Source organism: Rattus norvegicus, chromosome 12, assembly GCF_021556685.1.
Source record: "Rattus norvegicus strain SHRSP/BbbUtx chromosome 12, alternate assembly SHRSP_T2T, whole genome shotgun sequence".
Lineage (NCBI taxonomy): Eukaryota > Metazoa > Chordata > Mammalia > Rodentia > Muridae > Rattus > Rattus norvegicus.
The window spans coordinates 26,598,778-26,626,741 of record NC_141545.1 but is presented as its reverse complement, the minus strand read 5'-3'; the positions used below and the strand labels follow the sequence as shown (position 1 = coordinate 26,626,741).

The window sequence follows — 27,964 nt, the reverse complement described above, 5'->3', positions numbered from 1 at the left end:
CTGCAACAAAAAAAGTGACACCAAACAGTGCAGATATGATGGCTCGGATAGTAAAGATGTTTCCCCCCAACCCACTAGGTGGAAAGAATGAACTGACTCCTGCAAATTGTCCTCTGATATCTGCACAAGCAAGTGCCCTGGTCCTGCATACATCCCCACATGGTCACAGACAATGCAAAATATACTTCTAAATGTAACCTTAAAGAAACTAAGACAGTACAACACTTAAGTATTCATTAAGAACTTGGAGATGCTGCATTGTCTTAAAGCAAACAAAATATGTAGAAACCAGGGATAAAAAAAAATTGCTGAAAAGGGGGACACTATAAAGAGCAGGAGGAAATTGTAAATTAAGGAGAAAGGGGACGGAATGAGGAGAATCTTAAGGTATTGAAGGGGTGTGGTGTAAACCCATAGCCAGAAGGCCACAGCCAGCCTAGACTACACAGTGAGGCTCTGTCAAGCAAACAAGAAGCCAAAACCAAAATGGAGGGTGGGTTTTGAGAACTGGGTGTGGTGAGGCATACCTCTAATCCCAGCTCTGCAGAGGCTGAGGCAGGAGGAGCAAGAGGTGGTGACCAGCTTTAGGGCTACAGAACAGGAATGCGCCGGTATACACCTATAATGTGGGGATTTGGAAGGTAGAGGCAGACATATTAGGATCAAGAGTTCAAAATTGGGGCTGGGGATTTAGCTCAGTGGTAGAGCGCTTACCTAGGAAGCGCAAGGCCCTGGGTTCGGTCCCCAGCTCCGAAAAAAAAGAACAAAAAAAAAAAAAAAGAGTTCAAAATTACCATCGACTATGTAGGTAGTTCATAGTCTGGACTGAGACACTATGTCCAAAAAAAAAAAAAAAAAAAGGTGCATGGGCAAACAACACTGGAACTAGCAAATAAATCAGATTAGCCAGGCATTAATGTGAATGCCTGTAATCTGATCCCTGGGGAGGCAGAGGCAAAAGGATTGGTCAGAGAGTTCAAGGCCAGCCTAGACTATGTAAAGAGAGAAATGGTCTCAATAAACAAATGCAAACAGAAGAGGTTTGGATTTAAGGAACTCGGTTTTTGTTAGCCCAAAGGATTAATACCACAGTCCCCCTTGTATCCTCTGGAGATTGTATCCCAAGATTCCAGGTCGACTCTTGAAGCCTCAGACTGTGTGAAGCCAAAGTTTTCCTATACCTAGAATAAAGTTTAATTTATAACTTATGAACAGAACAGACCTAAGGACCAAAACCAAGAGAAGGAGCTGAAGAGATGGCTTAGTGATCAATAGCTGGTGTTGCACATGGAGAGGATCCTAGCTCAATTCCCAGCACCTTCCTTGGGTGGCTCACAAGTGCCTGTAATTCCAGATCCAGGAGTCCAACACCCTCTTCTGCCCTTCAGGGGCATCTGCATGCATGTGCCCATGCATATACACACATAAGTAAAAGTAATAAAAATGTAAAAACCCAAATGATTTAAAACTAGAGTGATTTTAGCAATGTACAGCAACGGAGCTACCCCAGTCATTATTTTGCCCTTGAAAGTCATTCAGCAGAATATGGGGCATTTGAAAGCGAGACTGCTTGACCGGGGCAAACAGGATGGCTCCTAAGTAATTAATATGTGAGTATTAGATAAAGAGGGGGTAGGGGGGTGGGGACTCCATAAGAATGGCATGTGATTTAAGGCTCACGAATTGGGGCTGGGGAGGTGGATCAGTTGATGGAACGCTCGCTTATCCTGTGTGAAAGCCTAGGTTCTGCTCCCAGGCCAGCGTAAATCCGGTGTAGCGGTGAACACCTGTCATCCCAGGCCTTAGAGGCAGGAGGATCGGGGACTGAAAATCCTTCCCCTCCATGTCGCTAGGTCGAAATCAGCCTAGGGTGTTGTGTTTTATGAGACGGAGGCAAGTGTGTACCAAGGTGTCCCATGAACAATCAAGTCATATGAGGACAGGCCTAATAAAAAAGGGGAGTTTATCTGGGAACTGGAGGGGGCGGGTAGAGGCAGAGAAGGGCAGGAAGAGAGAGGAAGAGGGGAAGAGGAGAGAGAGAAACACACACACACACACACACACACACAGGGACTGAGAGAGGGAGGGAGGGAGGAAGTAGGTAGAGAACGATATCTATGCATATATTAGTTCTTATATGCTAGCCTCATACCTGGCTGTTGCTAGGTAACTGTTGGGTGGAGCCTAGAGGAAATGCTAACAGGGTGTATGAGATCCTGACACACAAAAATAAAGGACCAGTGAGATGGCTCTACAGGTAAAGGCACTTGCCACCACGCCTGACCTGAGTTTAATTCCTCAGACCCACAGAGTAGAAGGAGAAAACTTATACCCATGGTTTTCCTCTAACCATCCAAGTGCTGGAATTAAAGGTGTATGCCAAAAAAAAAAAAAAAAAAAAAAAAAAAAAGGTGTATGCCATCTTGCATGCCAGCCGAGTACCAGGCCCACAGGTGTTCGCACAGGTGTTCGCACAGGTGTTCGCACAGGTGTACTTCTTCATCACCAGCTGCAGCAAATGCTGTTATTATTTTGGTTCATTCTTCAGGCAATGGCTGGTGAACTCTTAGGTGTTGTCGCCGTTTCTTGTTCTTTGGGATGGATATACTATCCTAGATTGGTCAGAAGGGAACCCAGGTCCCATGGGATGGTATCCAAAGAGGCTTAGTCGTAGGTGATTCATTCAACGCTCCATCTCTTTATTTAAAAAAAGTGAAGGATTGGGCTGAAGAACGGCTCAGTGGCAGAGAGTGCTTACTGCCGTCTCAGAGGATCCTGGTTTGGGTTCCAGTAACCACAGTGGGTGGCTCACAACCATGTAACTTCAGTTTTACAGATCCAACACCCTCTGGCCTCTTCAGGCACCATGTATGCACCCAGTACACATAAACTCACACTCGAACTCACACACACACACACACACACACACACACACAGGCACATACACACAAATATATACACACACAATACACACACATACACAAGGCACACACACACATACAGGCATGCACACACACATACACATACATGCACACACAGGCACACACACATACTCACACACAGGCATGCACACACACACATACACACATACACACACATATACACACACAGGCATGCACGCACACACACACACACACACACACACACACACACACACACACACACACTAAATGGATTGTCAAGGTGGTTCGATGAGTAAAAGTACCTGCTGCCGACCAAACCTGGTAATCCGAGTTTGACCCCCACCCACATAGTGGGAGAATAAATATTAATAAACTTTGACCGTGTATTTTTTCCTTCTCCCTTTCTCCCTTTCTCTGTAATTAAATAGGTGTGGACACACACACAGCTCCCATGAATTTTTCTTGGTCCTCTGTTAATAGCATGGCGAGTACATACACACGCTCTCTTGCACACACAAATAAGCATGGGTGTGTGTGTGTGTGTGTGTGTGTGTGTGTGTGTGTGTGTGTGTGCAGAGAGCTAACTACCAGCCTGCAAAGTTTGAAGGCTCTGACGATGTAAGCCCCCACATCAACTGGAAAGCTGAGAACTTCTATAACTCCCCATCCCAGGTCATTTAACTGTGGAGAAGAGGTGATTCACAAGAGAATTGTTGGGAAGACAGCCTCGCAGGCAAAGCTTACTAAGTGTGGGGGCGAGCACTGTCCCCGTTGTGGTTGCCTTGGACACCTGCAGATACCTGCACTCACTCTCACACAGACATGGGAGCATAGAACAAATCTTAAATACAAGCAAAAAGACCAACAAGCAAGGCTTTTGCCCATGCAGAATGACAGACAGAGGCAGGATTTCTAAATTGCTCGTGAATAATGAAGGCAGGGACTACACACGAGGGTCCTTTTCTGCCGGCGCCTGGGGCTGTGTTAGGGTTTGATCCAGTGGGCAGCTGGGAGTAATTACGGCTATTTAGGCCACTGAACCGCATAATGAAAGTACTGGTAAGAAGCCGGGAGTCGGCTGAGTGGTTAAAGTGTTAGTCCTCTAGCAGTAAGCAGAGTCATTGGAAAACATAGATGGAGGGCCAGACAATCATGGAGACAGGTTCTGTGTATCCGAGCCCAAGGGTGAGATAGAGAGACCGGCAGAGTTGACAATGATCAGCTAGTCAGCCTAAGCTGGTAAATTATCTACAGGCAAAGAGGGCAGAAGGGTCAAAGTTCAGACAGAGCAGACTACTTTTGTATAGATGAAGACAATAAGAGACAGCATTGAAATGGGGTCCTACGTAGCCCAGGCTAATCGAAAACTTGTTACGTAACTGAATGAGACCTTGAGCTACTGATCCTCCTGCCTCTACTTCCCCAGGGCTGGGATCGCATGCATGAGCCACCACAACTGGTTTATGAAGTGTTAGGGATAGAACCTAGGTCTTCGTGGGTGCTAGGCCAGCTCTCTACCGACCGAAGCCCATCCCAGCCCTTTAACTACATCCTTTGCAATTTTTCATTTTGTTTCGTTTCTGAGACAAGGTTTTTCTGCTGTCTGTTCTGAAACTTGATCTGTAGCCCAGGCTGGCCTCAAACTCATGGAGACCCACCTGCCTCTGCCTTCCAAATGCTGGGATTAGAGGTGCACACTACCACGCCCAGCCCTTGTTTGTTTGTTTGTTTGTTTGTTTGTTTAGACAAGGTCTCAAGAAGACAGCCCAAAGCTGGCCTCTAAGTGGCTGCATAGCCCAGGCTGGCCCAGATCTTGGGATCTTAGTCACTTCAGTACTGGGATTACAGGTGCATGCCCCCACAACCCTCAGCATGACCCTTACTGTGCACACTTGCCTGCCTGGACTTTGGTCTAGGAGAGAGGGACATGGTGGGAGGTAAGTTAGTCAGAGGGTAAAAATCCCTCTGATGGCAGTGCTGTGGTGCTGATGATGGTACCCTGTGATCAGGGAGGAGATGGGTAGAGTGGGCAGGCACAGGTGTATTGGGGGGCAGTGTTATTCATCTGTAATTTGTTCCTCTGCCGTCCTGGAAGTTCTCAGAGCACCCTGTTTTCCTGCTGTGCCTTAGTTAGTCAGAGCTGGTTTCTGTTCATGTCACAAAGAGCTGCCTGGTAAATTTCCTCACCGTGCATTCTCCACTGCCTGCATGAGTCAGCCCATTGCTTCAGCTGGCTTTCGGGCTCCTGTGGGAGGCTGTCCCGTGCATTTTCCTTCCTGCCCATCACCCATAATAGGAGTGTTTGTGTGTGTATACATATATGTATATATACACATATTTCCATAGGCATGTATGGTGTGTGTATGTGTTTACATGGGTGTGTCCATGTGAGTTGTCTGCATGTACATCTGTGTACATGAATGTGGGGGCCAAAGATGGATGGATATCTGGTGTCTTCAGTTGGTCTCTACCTTGTTTATTCGTTTTTATTACATTTGTGCATGAGCGTGTGTGTGTGTGTGTGAGTGTGTGTGTCTGCATGTGCATGCACATGCCAGTACACACATGCTAGGTGACTCTCAGGAATCTCTTCTCTTTCCATCGTGTGCGTCTCAGGGGCTGAACTCAGGTCATCAGGCTTGTGGCCAAGTATCTTTATCTGCTGACGCCTCCATTTTGCTGAGCCTCTAGCTTAATTTTCGAAGGCAGTGTCTCAATGGACTTGGAGCACACCCTGTCTCTGCCTCCCCAGCACTGGAATTCCAGATAAACACTACTGCACCCAGCTTTGTACACAGTTTGTGGGGGATCTGAACCAAGTCCTCATGTTTGCTCAGCAAGAACTTAAACTACTGAGCCCCATCTGCAGCCCCCGGAATAGTGTTTATTAAGTACCTGCAGTGTGACCCACGTACATGAGCTTTGATACAGACTAAGTGTCCCCTAAAATTCCTGCCTTGATATCTCAATGTGACAATATCGAGAAGTAGGCCTTTAAGAGGTGAGATTAGGGTTGGGGGGTGGAGAGATGGCTCAGTAGTTAAGAACTTGCAGAGGACCCAGGTTTGGTTCCCAATACCGTGTAGTGCTTCACAGCCATCTGTAATGCCAGTTCCAGGGCATTTGATGTTCTCTTTTGAACTCAAGAGAAACCAAACACACACAAGGAACACAGACAGTGAGACAGACAAAAAACTCATAGACATTTACAAGGAAAAAAAGCAATCAAGGGATAGTTATAGCGTGAAGCTGAAATGAGTCCTAGAGGGTTGTTTTAAGTACTCTCTCCCAAGCTGTAGAGCCTGTTAGAAGGTGGGGTGTGATAGGTTAGTATCAGTTGACAACCTGATGCAGCCTAGAATCCCTTGACGCATGCCCTGAGAGATGATTTTCATCTTATAAAATGACTTGGGAAGACCTTTCCACTGTGGGCGGCACCATTCCCTGGCTGGGATCCTGGGCCATAAGAGTGGAGAAAAGGAGCCTAGCAACAATGTAACACTCTCTGTTCCTAGTTGTGGATGTGATGTGACCAGCTGCTTCCAAATCCTGCTGCCTTGAATTCCTTGTCATGATGTACTGTACCCTTGATCTGTGAGCTACAATAAACTGTTTGTAAAGTTGCTTTTGTCAGAGTGTTTTATCAGAGCAGTGAAACAATTGACTAATATATGGGACTGTCAGGAGTACCTCACTAGGTCTCTTGTTCCCATAGCTTTCTGTTACCTGGTCTCTTGCCATGTGAAAAGCTACCTCATCGTGTTCCCACCATGTTAGATGGAGCCATTCCACAGTGTCTCCCCAGGGCTGTGGACTGCAACCCCCTGAAAAAGGAGCCAAACTCCTCGCTGTTTAATCTTCATTGTCAACCTGACTGCATTTGGAATCTCCTAGGGAACACACCTCTGCCTGTTGCCACCAAGAATTTCCAGAGAGTTTAACTGAGATGGAAAGATCCACCCTGAATGTCAGGAGCATCTTTCCATTGCCTGGGACTTCAGACTCAATAAAAAGGAGACACCAGCACCCACCTCTCTGCTCCCTGACCTCAGATGCCATGTGACCAGCCACCCCACCCTTCTGCTGTCATCCCTGCCCCACCTCGATGGATGGACTGTGCACTCTCAGACTGTGGGCCACAGTAAACCCTCCTGGGGGCTGCTTCTTTTCCTCAGACACTTTATCACAACAACACAAAAGTACCTCACAGAGCCATTAGAGAATAATTATGATGTCTCATTCCTGCATTAGTCACCGAAGGAGCGCTGTTATAAATGGAATCCACTCTCCTTGTTTTCTCTCCCCTGCACACATCCATTTGCCCTTCTCCTCCCCACCCCCACCCCACCCCAACTGGGAAGCAGCACCAGGCCCTTGGCGGAGGCTGAATAGAGGCCAGCTCTGTACTCCTAGCCTTCCCAGCCTCTGGGACCATGATCATCATGACCCTCTTTATAAATTACTCAGTCTTAGCTGAGAGTACCAGCACACGCCTGCCATCCCCTTATTTGAGGTTGAGGAAGATGAATGACAAGTTCAGGGTCATTCTGGGCTATGTAGTTGAGCCCTGGTCTCCTAAAACAAAATAAAGATAAAAAAAAAAAGCACTAAGACAAGACGAGTGTGTGTGTGTGTGTGTGTGTGTGAGTGTGTGTGTGTGTCTGTGAGTGTGTATGTGTGTGGGGGGTGTGGGTATGTGAGTGTGTGTGTGTGTGTGTATGTGTGTGTGTATGTATCTGTGTGTGTATGTGTGTATGTATGTATGTGTGTGTATGTGAGTGTGTGTGTGTGTTTGTGTGTGTATGTGTGTTTGTGTGTGTGTGTGCCAATGGTGCACATGTAGGTACACATGTAGAGGTCAAAGAACACTTGCCCAAGTTGGTTCTTTCAATCCAACATGGGTCCTAGGGCTTGAACTCAGGTTGACAGGCTTGGCGGAAGTGCCTTTGCCCACTGAGCTGTCCCAGTGAACCATAGACTTTTTTTTTTTTAGGCTTCACAGTACCAAAGATAAAGTTTGGTGTCCCCCTCCCCACCACCCCACTCCTTGCTCCTTTTTTTGAGACAGAGTCTCTTGCATCATAGGCCGGCCTCAAAATTGCCACGCAGCCAACAGTGGGTACGGGAGTGCGGGGATCACAGGCCTGTGTGTCACTGTGCCTGGTGCATGTCCTGGGGATGGAACTCGGGGCTTTGTGCACACTAGGCAAACACTCTACGACCTGAGCCGCATTCCCAGCTCCGTGCCTTTCCTTTAAATGAATCTGAGCGAAACCATAGAATTCAAACTTGGTGTGATTCTGTCTGAAGACAGCTGTTTCCTTCTAGAAAAGATCATTCTGTTAGAGTAACTGGTATCGGGGATGGGGGGATGGGGAGTGGGGGCTGGGGGTTGGGGGAGATCACACACACACACACACACACACACACACACACAGCAACAACGAAGTGGTTGATTGGGTGGGGGTCATGGGGAGATGCACACACCAAGGCAGGTATATGGAGATCAGAGGACAACTTTCAGGAATCAGTTCTCTCCTATTATGTGGGACCCAGGGATCAAACACAGTTCCTCAGGCTTGGCACCAAGCACGTTTACCCACCGAGCCATCTCATGGCACTTTTGGTGTTTGGAGAGACTTATTCTCACTCATAAATACCAAGAAGGGGCCATACGCTTGTCGACAGAAGGGCAGGTGTTGTACTCTGTGGTGCTGTTGGGTCATTACGACAATATTAGGAGGAGTTAGGGTGCATTGGTCACTGTCTATAGTCCTAGCTACTTGGCAAGCTGAGACAAGGGGATTGCTTAAGCCCAGGAGCTTGAGGCCATTCTGGGCCATGCCACCAGATATTGTCTTAAAAGTGCTATCGTTGATAAAACCATCCAATTTCTCAACCTCTCTGTGTTTTTAATTTTTTCACACTTATTTATTTATTGTGTGGATGTGCATGTGCCACATGTGTGGAGGACAGAGGACAGAGGACAGAGGACAGTTTGCAGGAGAAGGTTCTCGCTTTTAGGTCATCCTGGAGACAAATGTCTTTCTCTGCTGAGAAACCTCTTTCAGGTTTCTTCATCTCTACATAAATGTCTACCACAGTTATTACAGTGAACCTTCCTTGATGGAGATATATATATATATATATATATATATATATATATATATATATATATAGGCTGGAGAGATGGCTCCGCAGTTGAGAGCACTGACTGCTCTTCCAGAGGTCCTGAGTTCAACTCCCAGTTACCTCCACAACAGCTAATAAGCATCTCTAAGTAATAAGTCTCTTCGCACGAAACCCAATGCCTTCTTTAGGCTTTTCGTGCACTGCATGGGTGATGGATGCGGCACGCAGACACGTATGCAGACGAGACACCCATACTAATAAGATAAAAATAAACAAATCTAAAAATAATGATTAAAAAATTGGGTTTAACTGAGCCAGATGAGATACCGCTTACCTGCCATCCCAGCGCTCAAGAGCGTGAGGCAGGAGGATCGTGAGTCCAGGGATAGCCTAGGGCAGTTAATGGAAAAAAGAAAAAGAAAAGTTTGGAAACAGGTCGGATCTCCTTGGCCGATGTGGTCTTTATAGAATATTTTTACCACGGAGGGTTTCCCACATTCACGTTCCTTGCCTGCCCACGGGCAGATAAACAATCCCACCGTGTGAGGTTCATAAAAAATAATACTAATAAAAACGGTGGGAGTGACGGCCGGGGACAGAGCTCGTTAGTGTTTCATCTCTAAAGAAATAGAGCAAAGAAGGAAAAGTTTGAAAAGCCAAGGAAAGGAGGCCAATGCAGAAGTCGAAGAGGGCGGGCACGCTGCCCACTGTGAGGTCGCGGAGGGGTCGCTGAGGTCCCTTACTGTCTTTATCTTGACTACATCTGAGAATAACCAAGAACCCGTTAAGTGGGGCAGCGCCTTGCTTGACTCTCCTCTGCGGCGAGGGGATCTTTTGAAGAATCCTTTTTTTTCTTGAGCCCTCTCAGCAGGTAAGAACCATTTTTGAACTGTATATTGGAGAATTAGGGCTCACGAGTCCTGCTTTTTTGAGCTTTTTTTTTTTTTTTTTTTTTTTTTTTTTGGTGTAGAGTTCCTTGTAAGTTTTTAAAAAGAAAAATCTCTTATTATAAATGGGTCACTATTCAGCCTTCAGCCCGAGGAAGGCCTAGGAGCTCACATTTTCGGGGTCAAAGAAGATGGTATATGGGTCCGAGTGTCCTTGAATTCTTAGATGGTTGTCTTTACCACCCCAGCTACCCACTAGTGAGCCCAAAGGGAATTTGTATGACAGGCAGGATGGAGCCTAGTGCCAGATAACCGCTGTTTTCTTCCTTCTTTTACATTGATTTACTTTGAGCGCACGCGCACGCATGCGCGCCTGTATGTGTGTTTGTGCATGCAGATATGTGTGTGCCACGGTTCACATATGAAGATGACTTGCAGGAATTAGGGTCCTCTCCACCCATGTCAGACATGGGATTGGAACTCACTGCTTGGCAGCAAACTCCTTTATCCACTGAGCCCTCGTGTCTGCCCTCACTGAAGTTTGGGCTGTAACCTCAGGATAGACTTGTCTTGTTTGAATCTCTAGGCTAAGCTAATCCCGTGGTATCTATGCTTTTACCCTTTGTCCTTTTTATTTTATCATTTTGTTTGTTTATTTTTGCTTTTTGTTTGTTTGTTTGATTGGTTGGGGTTTTTTGTTTTTGTTTTTGTTTTTCTATTATGTGCTGGGGATCGAGCCTAGGGCCTCAGGCAAACGTTCGATCACTGAGCCACGCCCCCAGACCCTTACTGGGTATAGCTTACCACTGAGCCACACCCCCATCCCCTCACCGGCCTGGTCTACCACCAAGCCATGCCCATAGCGTGGCTGATTCTATTGAGCCTAGAGAACTCTTGCTTAGAATTCTTGATGCTCTTAACTGGGATACCCAGCCCTGCACACAACAGCAGTCAATACGTTCCCAGGCCCCAAACTAGAGGAAAAAAAAAAAAAAGACTTCCCAGGAAGGCCTTTAAAGGCAGCTACAGACAGTGTGTATGTAACGAAGGAGACTCATTTCCTGGGAACCGTCCATGTCTAAATGGAGCTGGGCACAGGAAAGCAAGCATTGTTACAGGTCGGGAAAGCACAGCCTAACTGGAGCCATTAGCAGGCTTCCCTGGGCCACCCCAGGAGAAGAAGGTGCAACCTGACCTGGGACTGGAGAAAGGGAGAACAGGGCAAAGAGGGGTGAGCAAGGTGCCTGGTGGGAGGAAGGAGATGATATAGGAATAGTTGGAGAATTCAGAGGCAGACAGCAGTTTCTTAGGCCCTTGTGTGTGTGTGTGTGTAGCAGGCAGGGGTGTTTGCTGAATCTGGAGCTATCTATCCCTCCCCCCATCCCTTCCCTCTTCCTCCTTGTTTTTACATATCCCAGGCTCACCTTGAACTCACTACGTAGCACAGAATGAGTTTGAACTCTTGATCTTTTTGCCTCTACCTACAAACACTGGGCTTTTAGGTATACAGCACCAAACCTGGCTCTCCTGCGAAGGTTATTCTGGTATAAAACTCCCTAGGCACAGGCATATTCCATACTCTCTTCCTTCCCTTTCTCTCTCCCCACGACCCACCATCTCTCTCTCTCTCTCTCTCTCTCTCTCTCTCTCTCTCTCTCTTTTTTTTCTTGCCAGGATCTATCTGTCTCTCTAGCTGGCCTGAAACACGCTGTATAAACCAGGCTAGCTTTGAACTCACAGATCTCCATCTGCCTCTGTTTCTCAAGTGCTGGGATTAAGGTTGAGTACCCTCAAACCCAGCCTACCTCCTGCCCCAATCTCTCTCTCTTCTTCTCCCTCCTGCTGTTTTCCTGGAGTCAAGGTCATGTGTAGTTCGTGTTGGCCCCAGATGGTCTTGAATTTCCAACTCTTTTGCCTCTATCTCCCGACGGCTGGAAGTGCCAAGGATTAATTGTAGAGCTTCCCGAATGCTGGGCAACTTCATCCAACTGAGCCGTGTCCTCAACCCATCCTGTCCCCCTCTTAGGATGGTTTCTGGGAGAGAATCAAGCCCTGCACCACTTGTCCTGGAGACACATTACAGTGTTACGGTGACTCACGGCTTCCCCCACAGGTTCGGACCTCTGGGTGTGCAGTTCACGCAAGTCCTGTGACCACCCAAGATCTGCTGTTGCTGCTTTCATTTGTTATGGAGCCCACCTTAGACCCGAGGCCCAACTCACCTCCAACTGGTGATCCTCCTGCCTCTGCCTCCCAAGTGCTACTTACTAGCTAGCACACAGGTGTGTCCCACCACGCCCACTGCTCAGTTTCGTTTGTTTTTTTCTGAGATGGGGTCTCTCTGTGTAGCCCTGGCTATCCTGGAATGCTGTCTGTAGACCAGACTACCCTCAAACTCAGAGATCTTGCCTGCTTCTGCCTCCCAAGTGCTGGGATTAAAAGCGTGCTAGCATATCCGGTTTACTTACATTGTGTGTGTGTGTGTGTGTGTGTGTGTGTGTGTGTGTATGTATGGGCGTGCACACATAAGTGTGCCCATCATGCATGTGTGCAAGTCAGGGAGCAACTCCTGTCGGTTCTTGTCTTCTATCGTGTGGGTCCTGGGAATCAAACCACGGTCATTGTTAGGCTTCTCAGAAGTGCTTTCACCATCTGAGCCCTCTTGCCTGCCTCTTACCTTTATTTCATTATTATCGTCTGTGTGTGGGGGAGCATGTGCCATGTTTTGTGTGTGGAGGTCAGAGGACAGCTTTCAGGAGCCGGTTCTCTCCTCCCATCCTGTGGGATCCAGGGTGTTTGAGCTCAGGTCTTGGGAGGCCTGTGTTCTGCCCACTGAGCCATCTGACCAGCCCGCAATACTGCTCGAATCCCTTGCCTTGGGTCAGACACAGAAGGCAAAAAGCAAGCAATTTTGTCTGCATATTCTCTATTTTTATTATTTTTTAAAAACACATTTACCTGTTTATATATCAAAAGTGAAAACAAACAAACAAAGGCATATGTACCCCACAAAATTCAAGACCATGTGACCCCACATTTGGGGCCCCTGTGGGTACACGGTGTATGGTTATCCAGTGCATAATGAAATGAGAGAGAAAGAGGGAGAGGGAGAAAAGCTAAAACACACACACACACACAAAAAGAAAATGATTATTTTTTTCCAGTGGAGATGTAACGGATGCAGAGCGGCCCGCTATGAAATTAGATTCACGTTACCTTCCTGTGCAGTTTTTCAGTAAATTGGTTTTCTGATCATACCCCCAGCTAGGAAGCTTTCAAAAAAGATTATCTAACTAAGGTGGTTGACCAGGAGCTGGCTGTTTCTTTCATCCTCACCCCCCCCCCCCCCACGTGTCCACTGCTCACTTACAGCAGCCGGAAATGACACATTGAAGTGAGTCACCAGTGCAGCTGAGTCACCCAGTAATTGGAGAAAGTTCTGTCCTGTTAGGTCACACAGCCCCCTTTCCCACTCGGCTTCTGAATGTATTGGAAAAATTTGAAACCACTTTGCCCTCTCTCAAACATCTCTCTCTCTTTCTCTCTCTCTCTCTCTCTCTCTCTCTCTCTCTCTCTCTCTCTCTCTCTCTCTCTCTCTCTCTCTCTCCCACCTAATCTTTTTCCCCCTTCCTTTACCGTGGGCTGCCAAGCATCACCTTGGCAAGATCCCTAAGGAAAAGAGCCACGGGGGAGGATGCGGGGGAGGGATGGGGCAAGGGCGTGTTCGGCTGCCACTAGGCGGCAGTGTGAGCCCCGACGCCGGGCCACCCGGAGGGGCGGGTTTGTGGAGTGATGCCTCCCTGACATACAGGGATACAGACCCCAAATGGGACACCATATGCCATGGTTTAAATAAAAGGCTTTCTCCTTAATAGTGCTTCTTCTCCCCAACAAACGTATAAGATAAACAAGATAAATATTCAATCACACCCCTGGAATCTCCCCAGGACCCCTCTCCCCTCACAGGGAGACCCAGGATAAAGAGCAAGGCACGTGCACATCTGACCTTTCTTTCACGCTTTCAAAATGAGAAAAGTTTGTGGGTCGAAAAAAGCTGTAAACAAGTCATCTACACTCTGAAATAACACAAGCGCGCTGTCAGGGAAGGGAGGGCAGGACGGGAGCTGGGAGAAGGCTTGATATCGGGCGATCATTCGATCTGTCTATCTGCTGCCCCTTGGGGATGGGCAAGGTGTTCATTTCCACAGTGGACCTTGAGATAGGACAGTGCTTCTTCCTTTGGCCTGGGTCATCCTTCATAGCAATGGAGGACGATACAAGAGGTACCCAGAGTGTGACTGGAACACAAAAGACTTTGCTGAGTGAAGGCGTAGTGGGTTGGCCCTGCTGGGGCCTTGGTGGGAACTGGGTCCAAAGGCTGAATGCTGGGCAGATCCAGATTCTGTGAGTTCTATGGTTGGATGAGACCTTAGTAAGATAGGTCCCTAGTGAGGGAGTTAGACTCTTTCCTCTTCGAGAGTCTGAGGTCTGGGAGGCTGGTTGGAAAGATTTACCAGTGCCGGGGTAAGAAAGAAAGGCCTTCTCTTTCTCCCCAAAGAGTCCTTAAAACAATTCTTTTCTTCAGAGTCTCTGCTTATAACACGTCCAGTTTTGTCCCAAAGGAAGGCTTCTCATCCCACTCTCAAGGCTCCATCAGCTGGCCCATGAAGAGGATTGTCTCTGAGGACAGAAGAAGCATGACAGTTGAGAACTGAGCTCTAAGGAGGTGAGTGAGTTGCCAGGGGTCACAGCTTCCCCGGTGACTAAGTTAGGACTGGGGTCCTGGCACTGCGTGGGCTGTGACAGAGTGCTCAGGAAGGAACGGAGCTGAGTTTCTGAACCTTTGCAGAGTCCCTAGGGGCTTGGGGGATGTCTACATGGTGGGCAGGTATATAATAATTTTCCTAGTACAGCCTTGAGGACAGGAGAATGCTATAGGGTTCTGCTCACCTGTTGGATTGTGCCGAACCACAAAGAGAAAGGATCGGTCTAAAACCATCTCCGTGGGGGCCATGCGGGCTGAGACTAGAATGGCTGAAAGAAAAGAGACAATATGTTAGGGTTGGGGGATATTATCACTGGAGTGATCCCAGGAGATCTAGTGACACCAGTCTATCAGACAGCAGCATTGCGAGATGACTTTCAGGTGGCTTAAAAGAAACTAGTAGTGGGGAATGGAACCCAGAGCTTCCGGCATGCTAGAGCAAGAGTATTATGGCTGAGCCCCGCCCCTAGCCCATCACTGGGGGATTCTAGGCAGGGGCTCTACCACTGAGCCATGCCCCAGCCCCTCACTGGGGGATTCTAGGTAGGGGCTCTACCACTAAGCCACGCCCCCAGCCTCTCATATCTCCCTGTCCTTGGTTTTTCAGGACCCTGCGTTTTTGAACCTGCATCCTTCTGCCTCAGCTTCCTGAGGATGTACCACTGTGCTTGGCTTCAGGCTTTCTTTGTTCCTGGACATTGGCTCTAAAGTTTTGAGACTTCCTCTGAGCCCCAGTTTTCCATCAGTCATAAACATATTTAGGGCTCACCGCTAAGCACATCCTTTAAGTTCACTCCCACTGTGACAACACCTCGGGCTTTCTTTGGGGGTCCTCATCATATACTGGGATCTCAAGAGCCATAGATGAGGGAGCAGAGTTGCAGGGGAAGTGGATCCATTTTCCACTGAGAAATGGGTTTGGGAAAGGGTGCAGACTGGGCTGGCACTAGCTTTCCTGTGGGGGTTGGGGGTGGTGGTAGTGACTGTCATCCCAGGAGGTGGGCGGACACGGGCAGAGCCACACTCACCTGTGGAGGAAGACGCCACTGTGCCGCTCTCGTTCACCTCGATCTTGACCTTTTGTAGTGCTTGTGCTACAGAGAGCTGCTCTTGGTCTGAAATAGAGCGGGACCCAAAGGACAGATTAGCCTCCACTCTATCCTCTGAGGGAAACCTTGACTCATGGAATCAAGAAAATGAGGGGGATCGCCTCTCACCGGAAAGACTTGTGAAGTCGGCCTGGGTTGAGCTGAAGATGTCAGTCATGCCCAGCTTCTCCAGGGGCCCTCTGAGGTCCACTTCAGTCTCCAGAGAGAACCTATGGGCAGGAACAGGGGACAGTGTTAGTTTGGCTCTCACATGCTGCTTCTCCCAGGACCTTCGGATCTCTTCTAGGACAATGGGACATGAGCATGAAGGAAAGAGGTCTGCCTTTTTGTTTTGTCTTGACACTGAATCTCATGTAGCCCAGGCTAGCCCCAAATTCCTTAATGCATCCAAAGATGATTTTGATCCTCCTGCCTCTATGTCCTGAGTGCTAGAATTTACAGGTGTATGCCACCGTGCTGGTTTATATAGCCCTGGGGTTGAACCCGGGGCTTTGAACAAATCAGGCAAGCACTCTACACAGCTCAATTATACCCACCCCAGCCCTGACCTTGAACTTCTGATCCTCCTACCTCCACCCCCTAGTACGGCATTAGAAGTCTTTGAAACTTCATTTGGCTAGGAGGTCTGGCCTATTTTTCCTCCTTGCCAGAAACTTCTAATATTAATGAACATTGTTCAATCTTTCCGCCCCCTCGAATCCGTGACTAATGGCTTTCCTCAAATATGACAGTAGTTTTAACATAATTGTATTCCGTTTGACTGCAGGAGGGGACAGGTTCACATTCTCCCTCTCGAGGGTGTAGGAGCTAACTGTGGTCTGCAGGCTGCTTTTGAGCGCACGCAGAATGAGACTTTGGGGGGCCCCCCTCTGCTTCCCACCAGGGCATGACTCATTATCTTCATCTTGATGAGAGAGAAAGACAGTAGCAGAAGGTCAGTCTCTAAAGCAACTCAATTCTCCTCTGTCTCCAAGCCTGGCATTTTAGCATCTGGGAGTTTAGGGGGAAGCCTGGGCCGGGAGCTTCCCTGTAATTCTGGAATTACCCGACCACAGCCCTCTCCACCCCTTTTGATTCTGCAGAAGGATTAGGGGAAAGAGAAAAAAGAAAAGAAAAATTTGTTTTTGGAAGTCTCCTCTGCCTCTGGGAATTGATGCCTTTCATTGTTTGTGGGTGGGGGAAGGAGGGGGTGGGCGGTTGAGATTGGAGACATTTACAAATGAGTGTAGAACGATTCAGAGGCCCCCCTTCTTTCTCTAGCTCCTCTTTGGGCTGATCTTTTTTAAAGATGGGGTCTTGTGTGATCCAGTAGAACAAGGATGACCTTGAACTCCCGTCCCGCCCCCTAGTGATGAGATTAGGGATTGTAGCTGTGTACCATCATTACTGGTTCACGTGGTGCTGGGGGGATTAGGGCTCTGTGCGCGTGAGGGAAGAACCCCGACAACTCCAGCTCTTTCCCTGACAGCCCCCTATCCCTTATGAGATAGGGTCTTGCTGTATCTAACCCAGGTTGGCCTTGAACTCATTATCCTCTTGGGCTAGGATTACGAGTTTGTACCACCATGACTGGCCTATGTAGTATTGCATTTGAACGCTAGCCCAGCATGCATGAACTAACTAAGCTACATCTTCAGCAATCTTGCAGTCTGATACTGGGGTTAGAGGCTTGTGCCACTCCCCTCTACTTTGGTTGATTCTTACTGAGTATTCTGTGCATGGTCTATGTGGGACGTGTTTCTCCAACAGTAGAAACAGGCACAAGGATGATGAAATTAGAAACCATAATCAAAGCCAGGCTAGGAGGTTTCCCATCAGCCTCCCACGCATGTCCCTTCCCTGTGGGCATTACCCATCTGGGAAACTCCCCAAGGGGACAGTGGCTTTAGGAGGGGTGGTGGGTGTCGGGATTAGGGCGTTGGCGAATGGGACGGCTTACTTAGGCAGGATGAGGAGGCGGGGCAGCCTGGTCATGTTGCTCTTCCATTGTCTGATGAGCTCAGCGTCCAAAATGTTGGTGATGGCGGAGAGGGGCACATCTTTTTCAAAGGGTGCTGCAATGAACATGCTGAGGGTTTCGCCGTGGTAGGGCAGTTCCAGGATGTCGTACTCGTGCCCATCCGGAGTGGTGAACTCAGCTGGGGAGATACCAAGATGGCGGCGCCTTGGAGTCGGCTCTGACTCATGTGGCTGTCTTCCCAGCTTTCCCTGCTTCTCTCCCCTTCTCTCCTTCTAGAAGGTCAGGCTCTACATCCCGTTCAAAGGCTCTCTTCTCCTCTCTTTTCTGAACTAGCAATGTAGACGACCGAGGACTTATCCACCGTAACTGGTTTATGAGCTGAGCATGGACCCCAGGGCTTCACTAAGACTGGTGAGCGTTCTCCTTAAGCCACATCCCCACCCTTCCTGCCTACTTTCTCCCTCTTGATCTTCATTATTTTCTGTCTGACTCCAGCCACTAACTCGTTCTCATGCTCACCCAACTCCTGCACAGCCTTACCCTAGCTGGGCTCCTTGGCCCTAGATAATCACACTAGAGAGACCTTAAGAGAAGAGACAGGCTCAAGGGTCTGTTGAGCCGATGTGGGTCTGGCAGACTATCTAAATTTCAAGAAGAAACTGTTCCTCCCCTCTCCCCTACTTGAACTATCTCAGTATCTCCTGCTTGGTACGTCTTTGTAATAACTTGGGTGTGTCCACCTCCTCTGCTGCCGTCCTCCCTCCCTCGTGCCCAGGGTCTGTAGTTGTGAGAGGTGGGGTCTGGGGATCTTGGACTCACTGTAGTTGAACTTGTTGTTCTGAGCCATCATGGGCACGGAGATGGTGCTACCATCAGACTTGTGGAACAGGCGCTGGTGGGTGCTGGCCTCTAAGAAGGGGGTCTTCCATTGGCCGTTGAAATAGAGGGCGTTCACCAGCACCAGGCGTGTCAGCTCATTTACAGCCCCCTTGGCCAGTAAGTCACTGATCATACCTAAGGAAAAGCAAGGCGATCAAGAAGCGCAATGGGTTTTAAGCATCTGAGATATTTTCCCTTCCGTTCCCAGCTCTTAAATGGATGTATGGTGAAGGGACACAAAGAACTGTGATGCTTAAGTAGAACAAAAGGGATGCCTTTCAGCCCTCCCTCCTTTTCTCCCTCTTACTCCCTATTCCCCTCCTTCCCTCCCTTCTACCCCCCTAACCCCCCTTTTATAGTCCAGCCTAGTCCAATGTTCACTTTGCAGCCTAGGGTGGCCTTGAGTTCATGATAATCCTCCTGCCTCAGCTTTCTAAGAGCTGGGATGATAGGCCTGAGCCACAGCCCTGGCTTCAGCACGTTTTCCTTGGCTCTGGGATCCATTTTAGTATCAGAATTAGAAAGCTCCGTCTTGGGGTTGGGGATTTAGCTCAGTGGTAGAGTGCTTGCCTAGGCCCTGAGTTCGGTCCCCAGCTCCGGAAAAAAAAAGAACCAAAAAAAAAAAAAAAAAAAAAAAAAAAGAGAAAGCTCCGACTTCCCTTGTCTCTTCTTTTCTTTTGCCCCCCACCCCACCCCCCATACAGTTACTGACGTTCTTATTGTCAGTGATGCCTTTCATTTTTTTTGATGCCTTTCATGTTGATTTTGGTTTTGCTTATTTATTTTAAAGGTTATTACTATTGTGGGGGGTGGGCGGGAGGTATAAAGTCCGTGGGTGGGGGCGTGCACGCCAAGCGGAGGTCAGAGGGCAACTTATGTGGAACTGATTCTCTCCTTCCACATTTCTGTGGCTTCCAGGAATCAAATTCAGATCACCAGGCTCTACAGTAAGAGCCAGTACCCATGGAGCCACCTCGCTGGTCCTGGTGGGTTTGGGTTAGGTTTTGTATTGTTTGTTTGGTTTGTGGGGCAGCTATTGTACTGCAACTGTCTTGAGTTGGTTGGTTTTGTCCCTGTGCTCTTTTACTTTTCTTTTGCAGGGGTGTGTGGGGGGGGAGGGTAGCAGGATCTTGCTATGTAGTTCGGGCTAACCCCAAACTCATGACTGTCCTGCAGATATGACCCATTACACCCAGCACTGTGTGGCTTTATAACAAAGCCTTACCAAGATAAACACAGTTTTGGGTTACAGCTCAGTGGTAGAGTCCCTGCCTAGAATCCCCCAGGGAGGGGCTGGGGGCGTGGCTCAGTGGTAGAGTCCCTGCCTAGAATCCCCCAGTGAGGGGCTGGGGGCGTGGCTCAGTGGGAGAGCACCTGCCTAGAATCCTCCAGGGAGGGACTGGGGGCGTGGCTCAGTGGTAGTGTAGATTACCCAGCATGCATGAGGCCCTGGCTCTGAGCATCCTCAGCACCATAGCACAAACATTAGCCATTTTGCTTTGTTTTGTGAGGCATTTGTCTTTTATCCCCAAAGACAAAGCTGTAAGGGAGAGCCGGAGATATGTGAATTTGACACCAAGTTCCCCTCCTCTGCTCCCTTCCCTTGGGATGGGCCTGCTTTCCTTGAGGCCTACCTTTGGTGTGCCTCTCCACCCAGTCGTTGATGATGAATCTGGCTCTTTCCACCTCTGAGAAGTCCACCTGCTTCACCGTGGTCCGGAAGAGCTTGAAGAAGTGGGGCATGAAGCCCTGGACCAGCTCTAGGTCCCGCTGGACAAAGATGGCGTCCGCAGTACTGATCTCATTCTTGTTCCATGACCCCATGAGCTCCTTGGAGAGCTTTCGGAGGGCAGGAGCTGTGCCCCTCTCTGCAGAGATATCAGGACAGGATCCATTAGCCTCGTGTTGAGCCAAGGGCTTCCAGCTGGGCCAGGTTTCCCAAGGAGCACCCTACCCCTGTCCAGGCACATGTGGCTCTTCCAATGCTCTGAGTGCTGGGACTAAAGATGTGCACTGCCATGCCTGACTGTCTCCCATTCTTTCCTCTCCTCTTCCTTCCTTCTTCTCTTCTCCCCACCCCTCCCTGAGGAGACTCTCACAGTGTAAGCCAGACTGCTTCACCAGTCACTATAGAGTCCTAGATGTCTTGGAAGCTAACAGGAAATCTCTTGCCTTAGCCTCTCCTGTACTGGGATTAGGGGTGTGTTCTACCACAGTCAGCCCTCAAACTGTACTGTTTTTGTGCTTCCTTTTCCAAAGTCTCAGCTCCCAATCTTTTCTTTGCATTTGAATATCCTGTTCTTAAATTATAAACTTTAGTTTGCTTCTTCCCCACACCCCCTTATCCTTATAACAATCCCTCTAACGGCCTCACAACTGCTGGGAATCCTGGCACGAGACACTCTGCCTGGCTTCCTCTTCTATTTGGTTTTGTGACAGGGTCTTGCTCTATAGCTCAGCCTGGAGTGGAGCTTGCTATGTAGCCTAGGCTGGCCTTGACTTCATAATCAACCTCTCTTAGCCTCTTAAGCGCAATTACAGGCACTACCACCGTACCTAGCTAGGTTGGTCTTATATCAATGGCATTATCGAGTAATTCATATTCATAATCCTATTACATATTTACTCAGCCCTGGGTGGGAAACATTCTTGTTCCCTATTTCATAGGTAATAAAACCAAGGTTTATAAGAGTTGAGACCATGTGTTTTGTTTTGCCCCCTCCCTTATTTTTTTTTTTAAAGGTCTCACGTAATCTAGGCTGGCGCTGAACTCGATACTTAGCCAAATATGAGCTTGAACACCTGACCCTTCTGCCTCCACTTCCCAAAGAACGTGGTCACGGTTCTACATCACCATTTCCAGTTTCACTCTATTTGGGAATGGAGCCCAGGCCTTTGTGCATGCTAGGCAAACTATATCCCAGCACCAGGCTCACATGAGTTGAACCCGCTGGCTGGTACAAGTCAAGGTCAACTGACCCAATAGTGGGAGAGAAAATGGGTGGTCTCTGGGCTGTGGCTGGACGTGAGTAGACTTGGTGATGTTGCAGCAGCTTTCCCTGCCTTCTCTGTTTGCTCTGGACCCTGGTCTGTGAGCACATCTTTACTTTCTCGCCTGTCTCCCTCTCACCTGTCTCCCTCTAGCCCATCTCTTACCACTGATATTGAATCCCATAGCATCTTGGATCTGCTGCCGGGTTTTCCCTGCTGTGGTCAGCTGCAGCATAGCCAGCACCGAGGACACGCCGTAGGGAGAGAAGACCACATTTCGGTCTTTGGAGGCCTGGACCACATGCTGAAACACTTTTACTCCGAAGTTGGTGGCCTGCTGGGCTGTATGGGACTCTGGAAGGGGTGAAGCGAACCCTTTCCCAAAGACCAGAACCAGGCCCAGGGTGAGGCAAGTGAGGGCTGAAGACATCTGCATCCTAGGATAAATAGAAGAGAATCCAATAAGGAGATCCTTCTGGAAGACTGTCCAGAAGGGGATATGTTGCTCCTCAGTCGTGGACTGGGCTCTCTGTGTTTGCCTCTAGCCTGTAAGAGTCCAGTCTGGTTAAGTTCACATTCATTAAGACCCCATAATGCAATTGGATAATGAGCTCATCTCCTTCTACCTCCACACAATTCTTTTAATTTTTTTCTGAGAGTCTTGTTTGCTACATAATCAGGGCTGGTCTTGAACTCAGGACACTCCTGTTTCGCTTCTCCCAAATGCTGTGATTACAGGCATGAATTACTGCCCATAGATGCTATTTGATTTTTAACATAAGCTGTCCTCATTTTTTTTTAACCTGAGTGAATCTTAGAAAAACTCCTCCTGTGCGTCTCCCGTCCCTTCCGTGGGGCTCAGAGACCTTTGGACAGTGACGACTTTTGGCTTAAAATGGGAGCTGACCCCTGAAAGTTGTTTCCTGATTTTCACACTTGAACACGAATATTTGTGTGATACACGAATTTGCACACACACATACATACACATATAAATGCAACTTTCTTTTTAAAAGTAAAGCCCCGGGCTGGAGAGATGGCTCAGCGGTTAAGAGCACCCGATTACTCTTCCAGAGGTCCTGAGTTCAATTCCCAGCAACCACATGGTGGCTTACAACCATCTGTAAAGAGATCCGATGCCCTCTTCTGGTGTATCTGAAGGCAGCTACAGTGTACTTATATATAATAAATAAATAAATCTTTAAAAGTAAAGCCCCTTTGCTAAATTGATAAAGGGGAGGTTTGCTGGAGAGTGACTGAAAGACAATGTGTTCGCTTCTGGGATACAGGGTTGGAAACGCAGTTTGACCATCTTTCTCGACCACCTGTGGTCCTGGTTGGGCTAGGGCGGACTGCAGAGTTCCAGAAAAGAGTGGAAGGGAACCGAGGGAAAACGAGGGTGACAGACGGAGACCTCTGGGAAGGGATGTTTCCTACTTTCATTTAAAGCCTAAGGTGAGAGAGAGAGAAAGCTTGCTTTTCTCCTACCTGGAGCTTTCGGAAGTGCCTTGTGATTGGCTCTTGTTGGCTGTCGCTCAGCTGTGGTTGGCTGTGTGCTGCGGGAGGCGGGTGTGCAGCGTTCCTCCTTCACAAAGCTCTCGGGGATCTGCAGCAGCCTGATCCAGCTGTGCTCTGTCCCTGGCTGCAGGCTCCCTTTATACCAGATGTGGGCCGGAAATAGATGAACTCATGTTCCAGCCCCACCCACCTTCTAACTCTGGAAATGTCTGGGCTGCTCGCCCGCCCTGCCCCCTCTCTCCTTCCCTCCCTCCCAGTAACTTGCTGGGACACGTGTGTGTACGTGTGTGAGAGGGCATGGGGGATAATTGAGCAAATCCTGATTGCCTTGACTGGAACATCTCTGTCCCTTTGCCTTTGGCTGGTCGGTCGTCTAGACCCTTGGCGGTACCACAGAGCCTACAGTGCCTGGTGTTTAGGACTCCCTTCCTTGAGCCTCAGCCTGTGGCAACATGACCCTCTGTCCTTTGGAGACAGCCATCACAGAGAAGCTATGGACCCTGCCAGTACTGTCTACCCCTTGTTCACCGTCGGCCTATATCCAGGAAAAGTTGGCTTGGCTTTCTCTTGGGTTTCTGCCCAGTGCCAGAGGGCACGAAATGTGCCCTGTGATTGTCTGAGTTCTGGTTCCTCTTGGACTTAAGCCCAATAGAGAACTTCAAGTCCTTTCCTCCTCCCTCCATGTGCCCGCCAGGCCTTCGGTGAAGCACCTCTGACTCCCCACATGGGGCCAGACTCTCCTGGTGCCCTGAGGGCTCGCTCTTTGTGTCAATAACCTTGTGTGGCTGGGTTTTGAGGTGTACTGGGTGGGGCGCTGGTGGCTGGATTGGACCAGACTTTTCCACAAATGAGCACAGGGGTTACCACAGAAAGCTTTGTCAAGGAGCAAGGACCAGTAGAGCAGCCTAGGATGACTGAGACAGAAAGAGGTGTTTTCTTACGATTTTATTTTATCCTTCATTCGTTTGTTCATTCGTTTTTGTTTGTTTAGCTAGAGTATTCATTATGTAGTCCTGGCTAGCCTGGAACTCAAGCTGGAGCTCTGGCTGGCTTCCAACTCACAGAGGTCGGCCTGCTTCTGCCTCCTGAGTGCTGGCATCAGAGGTGTGTACCGCCGTGCCCCGCTTTCTTCTTACGTTTTAATTACGTGCGCGGTGTGTGTGTGTGTGTGTGTGTGTGTGTGTGTGTCCACTTGTGGGTGTGTGCATGTGAAAGCTGGAAAGTGTCAGATTCCCTGGAGCTGGAGTTACAGGCAGTCATGTCATTCGTTGTGGGTGTTGGGAATAGAATTTAGGTCCTCTGCAAGAACAGTGTGTGCTTTCAAGGGTTGAGCCATCTCTCTAGACCCCAGAGGATGTTTCTTCTCCTCTGGACTGGAGCCACAGGGCCAGGGATAGAAAGAACACACACACACACACACACACACACACACACACACACACACACACATGTAGTATGTACGCATGTAGTATGTATGCGTGTAGTATGTATGTGTGTAGTATGTGTGTAGTATGTGTGTAGTATGTATGTTATATATATATATATATATATATATATATATATATATATATCATAGTGGGATTCTGTTCTTAGACCTGTGGAGGAAGAATGACTGAAGAGTTTTTTGTGGTTTTTGGACAATCTCATGGGTATGCAGCCCAGGTTAGCCTCAAATTCATTATATATATACAGCTGAGGCTACCCTGGAGATTCTGATCCACCTCCCTTCACCTCCCAGTTATTGAGACTTCCGGTATACAGCACCACACCTGGGGCTTATGCAAGTACGGGGGCTCGAACCCAGGACTTCCAACATACAAGACAAACCACCAACTGAAACACCGCCCCAGCTCCACGATTTCTTTAGAGAAACATTTGCACAGCACTTAAGAGGACCAGGCTGTGTGCCTTTGAAGGTTGGACAGAATCAAAAACCCTTTGTAACTCTAGATTTTTGTGACTAGAGAGAGGGCTTGGACTAGAAAAGACCAAGGTGGTCCTGCGGCGGCGGGGGGGGGGGGGGGTGTTGAGGAGGGGCACTCTTAGCCTCCGGATTCACAAACTGTCATCTTTTGTATAGGCGATGGGTGTTCGCTTGGCAGTATCCATGGAGACAGCTGTCTGGCGAATCACGGGAAGCTTAGGTGGGCGGCACAGCAGCCGTGTTTGGTGTTTGTTTTCAATTTCCAGTAAACAGATACCAGGGCAACCAGCCCTGCGGAGTTTTCTCTGGCGACCCCGAGAACCGAGTCAGGTGGGGGTGGGAAGGTTGAGGAAAGAGGGAAACCTCAGCTGGAAACTCAGGCTCATAGGCCCAGCCACGGCCTGTAGGACCAGCTGTTGCTTGTTTATGTTTTTCCCTGTTCTCATCTGTGGCTTGGAAGCCCTGAGGGAGGCTGTAGGGCTGGGAGGGACAGGCAGATGTTCTTGGCCATCTCTGAGGAAGACACAACTCTGCTCTTATCCTCCCAGACATGTCTCCAAATGCCTTGTCTTCTGTCCTTGGAAGTCAGAGGGGTCTGGGACCCGGGGATCCCCGAGTATTCAGAAGAGGGGTCGGTGGAAATTAGCTGGAGGTGGGGCTCCTTGGGTGTTCTAACAGGGAGTTTCCTTCTCTTCCTCTGACTGCTGCCATTCGCAGAGTTTCTAGATCTTCTCCACCAAGGGCACTGTTTTCTGGGGCTGGGCTAGGCTTCACCAGGGTTCTAGCAGCTTCACCCGGACCTGGGTCTGATGTTGTTTTGGGTCTCAAGAAAGTTGGAGAGTGGGTTTGTGGGGTGGGGGGCATGCTTTGCTTTGGAAAACTCTGCCTCTCTCTCTCTCTCTCTCTCTCTCTCTCTCTCTCTCTCTCTGATGGGGAAGACACTACAAATAGAGTCATGCTAGTCGTGCTACGTAAGTCTAACTACTCTGGGACTCATTATAGGTGCCAGGCTGGCTTCAAACTCACAGCAATCCTCCTGCCTCTGCCTCTCTAGTGCTGAGATAATAGTCATGCCCAGTTTTGTCTTGTTTTTGTTTTGAGACAGATCTCACGATGTAGCCGAGGGGAATCACAATCGCTCTGCTTTAGTGTCCCAAGTGCTGGGATGATGGGTGTGCCACCATGGCCAGAATCCTGAAGGAACCTCTAAACTAGAGGGACATAAGGGTATCTAGCCGGTAGGCTCTTGAAACCAGCAATGGGCCTATAGGATGGCTCACTGGGTAGAAGTCTTTGCACCAAGTCTCATGACATGAGTCCAATCCTTGGGACCCACATGATGGAAGGATCAAACTGGTTCCCCCAAGTTGTCTTCCAGCCTCCACACGTGCTCTGTATCACACGTGTATACCCAGATACACATCTATACAAACCGATAAATAAAATATGTATAAACGGAGGCACAGCCCAGCAGATTGAGGCCGCTGTTTCTTTGTAAATTAGGGCTGCCTAGATGATCTGAATCCCAGACTCGACTTGGTCCCTGCATCTCCCCGCCACCCCCATGACCTTGTCTGTCCTCGGGCATGGGGGACAGCTAGTCTTGCACACACAGGATGCAGTTTCCTGAGGGCTTCCTGGAGGAGGTGGAGAGTGTCTTATTCCCCAAGCCTTCTCCGGGACACCCTTCTCAGAATCTAACCTGAGTCACAGGCTTGTGTCACTTTCTCTTTTTCTTCCCCTCTGGAACCCCAAAACCACTTTGACCTCATCCTCTTCTTCAGCTTCTGACCCTTTGGTAAGTGGTGGGGGAGGGGCAGGGATCAAATGGACAGAATGAGAAAAGTCCTTGCTGTTGAAATAACTCAACCCTTGATTTCCCCGGGACCAGAGATAAGAGCGTGAGTTACGTGGGGCTGTGGATTTCTGGGACAGTTCCCAGATCGACTGCCCAGGAAGATGGCTCCATCTGGTTCCTCTGCAGGTGCTTTGTAATTGGAGCAGACTCACATTTTCCATGATTGTTCCCTACCCCTCCAATTCCCACCCTTGCCCTCTCTCATAGAGCACTGACTCTACTGGGGCCTGGGAAGCCATGGCCATTCTTCTATCTATGCTTCTCCCCCCACCTCTGCGTGTGTGTGTGTGTGTGTGTGTGTGTGTGTATGTGTGCGCGCAGGTGGGACAACAACTTTTAGTATTCAGCTCTGACGTCCACAGCCTGGGTCCAGGAACCGAACCCATAGTATCAGCCTTGGTGGCAAGCGCCTTTACCCGCTGAGCTGTCTCTCAGACCTCCGCTTGACCTCTTGCCCTTTTGTTCTCTCATCTTGCCCTTCCTCTTTGCGTGTCTGTCTCTGCTTTTCCCCCTGAGACGTCTTGCTCACTCCCCCTGTCACTCAAGATAAAGCTGCCCCTCACTTCCTCTTCTAGTTGCTTTCTTGCATTTTTCTGTCCTTCTCCTTCAAAGGCAGCTGTGCGTACGCCCCACTCCCTCTCTTCCGTCCTCTGACTCAATCCCTCTTTCCTTGTCTTTTGCCTCCTAAAATCCCTTTTACAGTCAATCTCAGGCTCCTTCCTCTGGGAAGGATGGTCAGCCTCCTTCCAGTTACACAGGCTCCTTGGAATGCTGGGTCTGCCCCCCCATGCCTGGTGATTTCACTGGGAGAGCTGGGGGTGGGAGAAGACAAGATCCCCCGCTAACTCGAACGCACTATTTCTGGCCTGGTGGCTCTCCAAACAACACAGTTCTGAAAATAGCTCTCATATTTGGGTTGGGATGTCTCTGCCCTTTCTAGGAGTGAGCTGGGTGGAGTGGCCAGGGCCTTGGCTTCTGTTCATTTGGAGTCATGGCTCTGGGACAGCCAGATTCAGCCTGTCTGGTCTCAGCCTGTTT

At 48.9% G+C, this 27,964-nt stretch overlaps 1 protein-coding gene across 1 annotated transcript; it reads right to left on the bottom strand.

Moving 5' to 3' along the window:
- Positions 1-12,835: 12,835 nt before the first annotated feature.
- Positions 12,836-23,230, bottom strand: Serpine1 (serpin family E member 1). The gene is given in 9 exon segments (NM_012620.3): positions 12,836-14,602; positions 14,873-14,956; positions 15,716-15,802; positions 15,905-16,005; positions 17,736-17,934; positions 18,576-18,770; positions 20,270-20,503; positions 21,792-22,063; positions 23,115-23,230. Coding segments are annotated over 8 exon segments (1,209 nt in total). The 5' UTR covers position 22,063; positions 23,115-23,230; the 3' UTR covers positions 12,836-14,564.
- Positions 23,231-27,964: the final 4,734 nt, after the last annotated feature.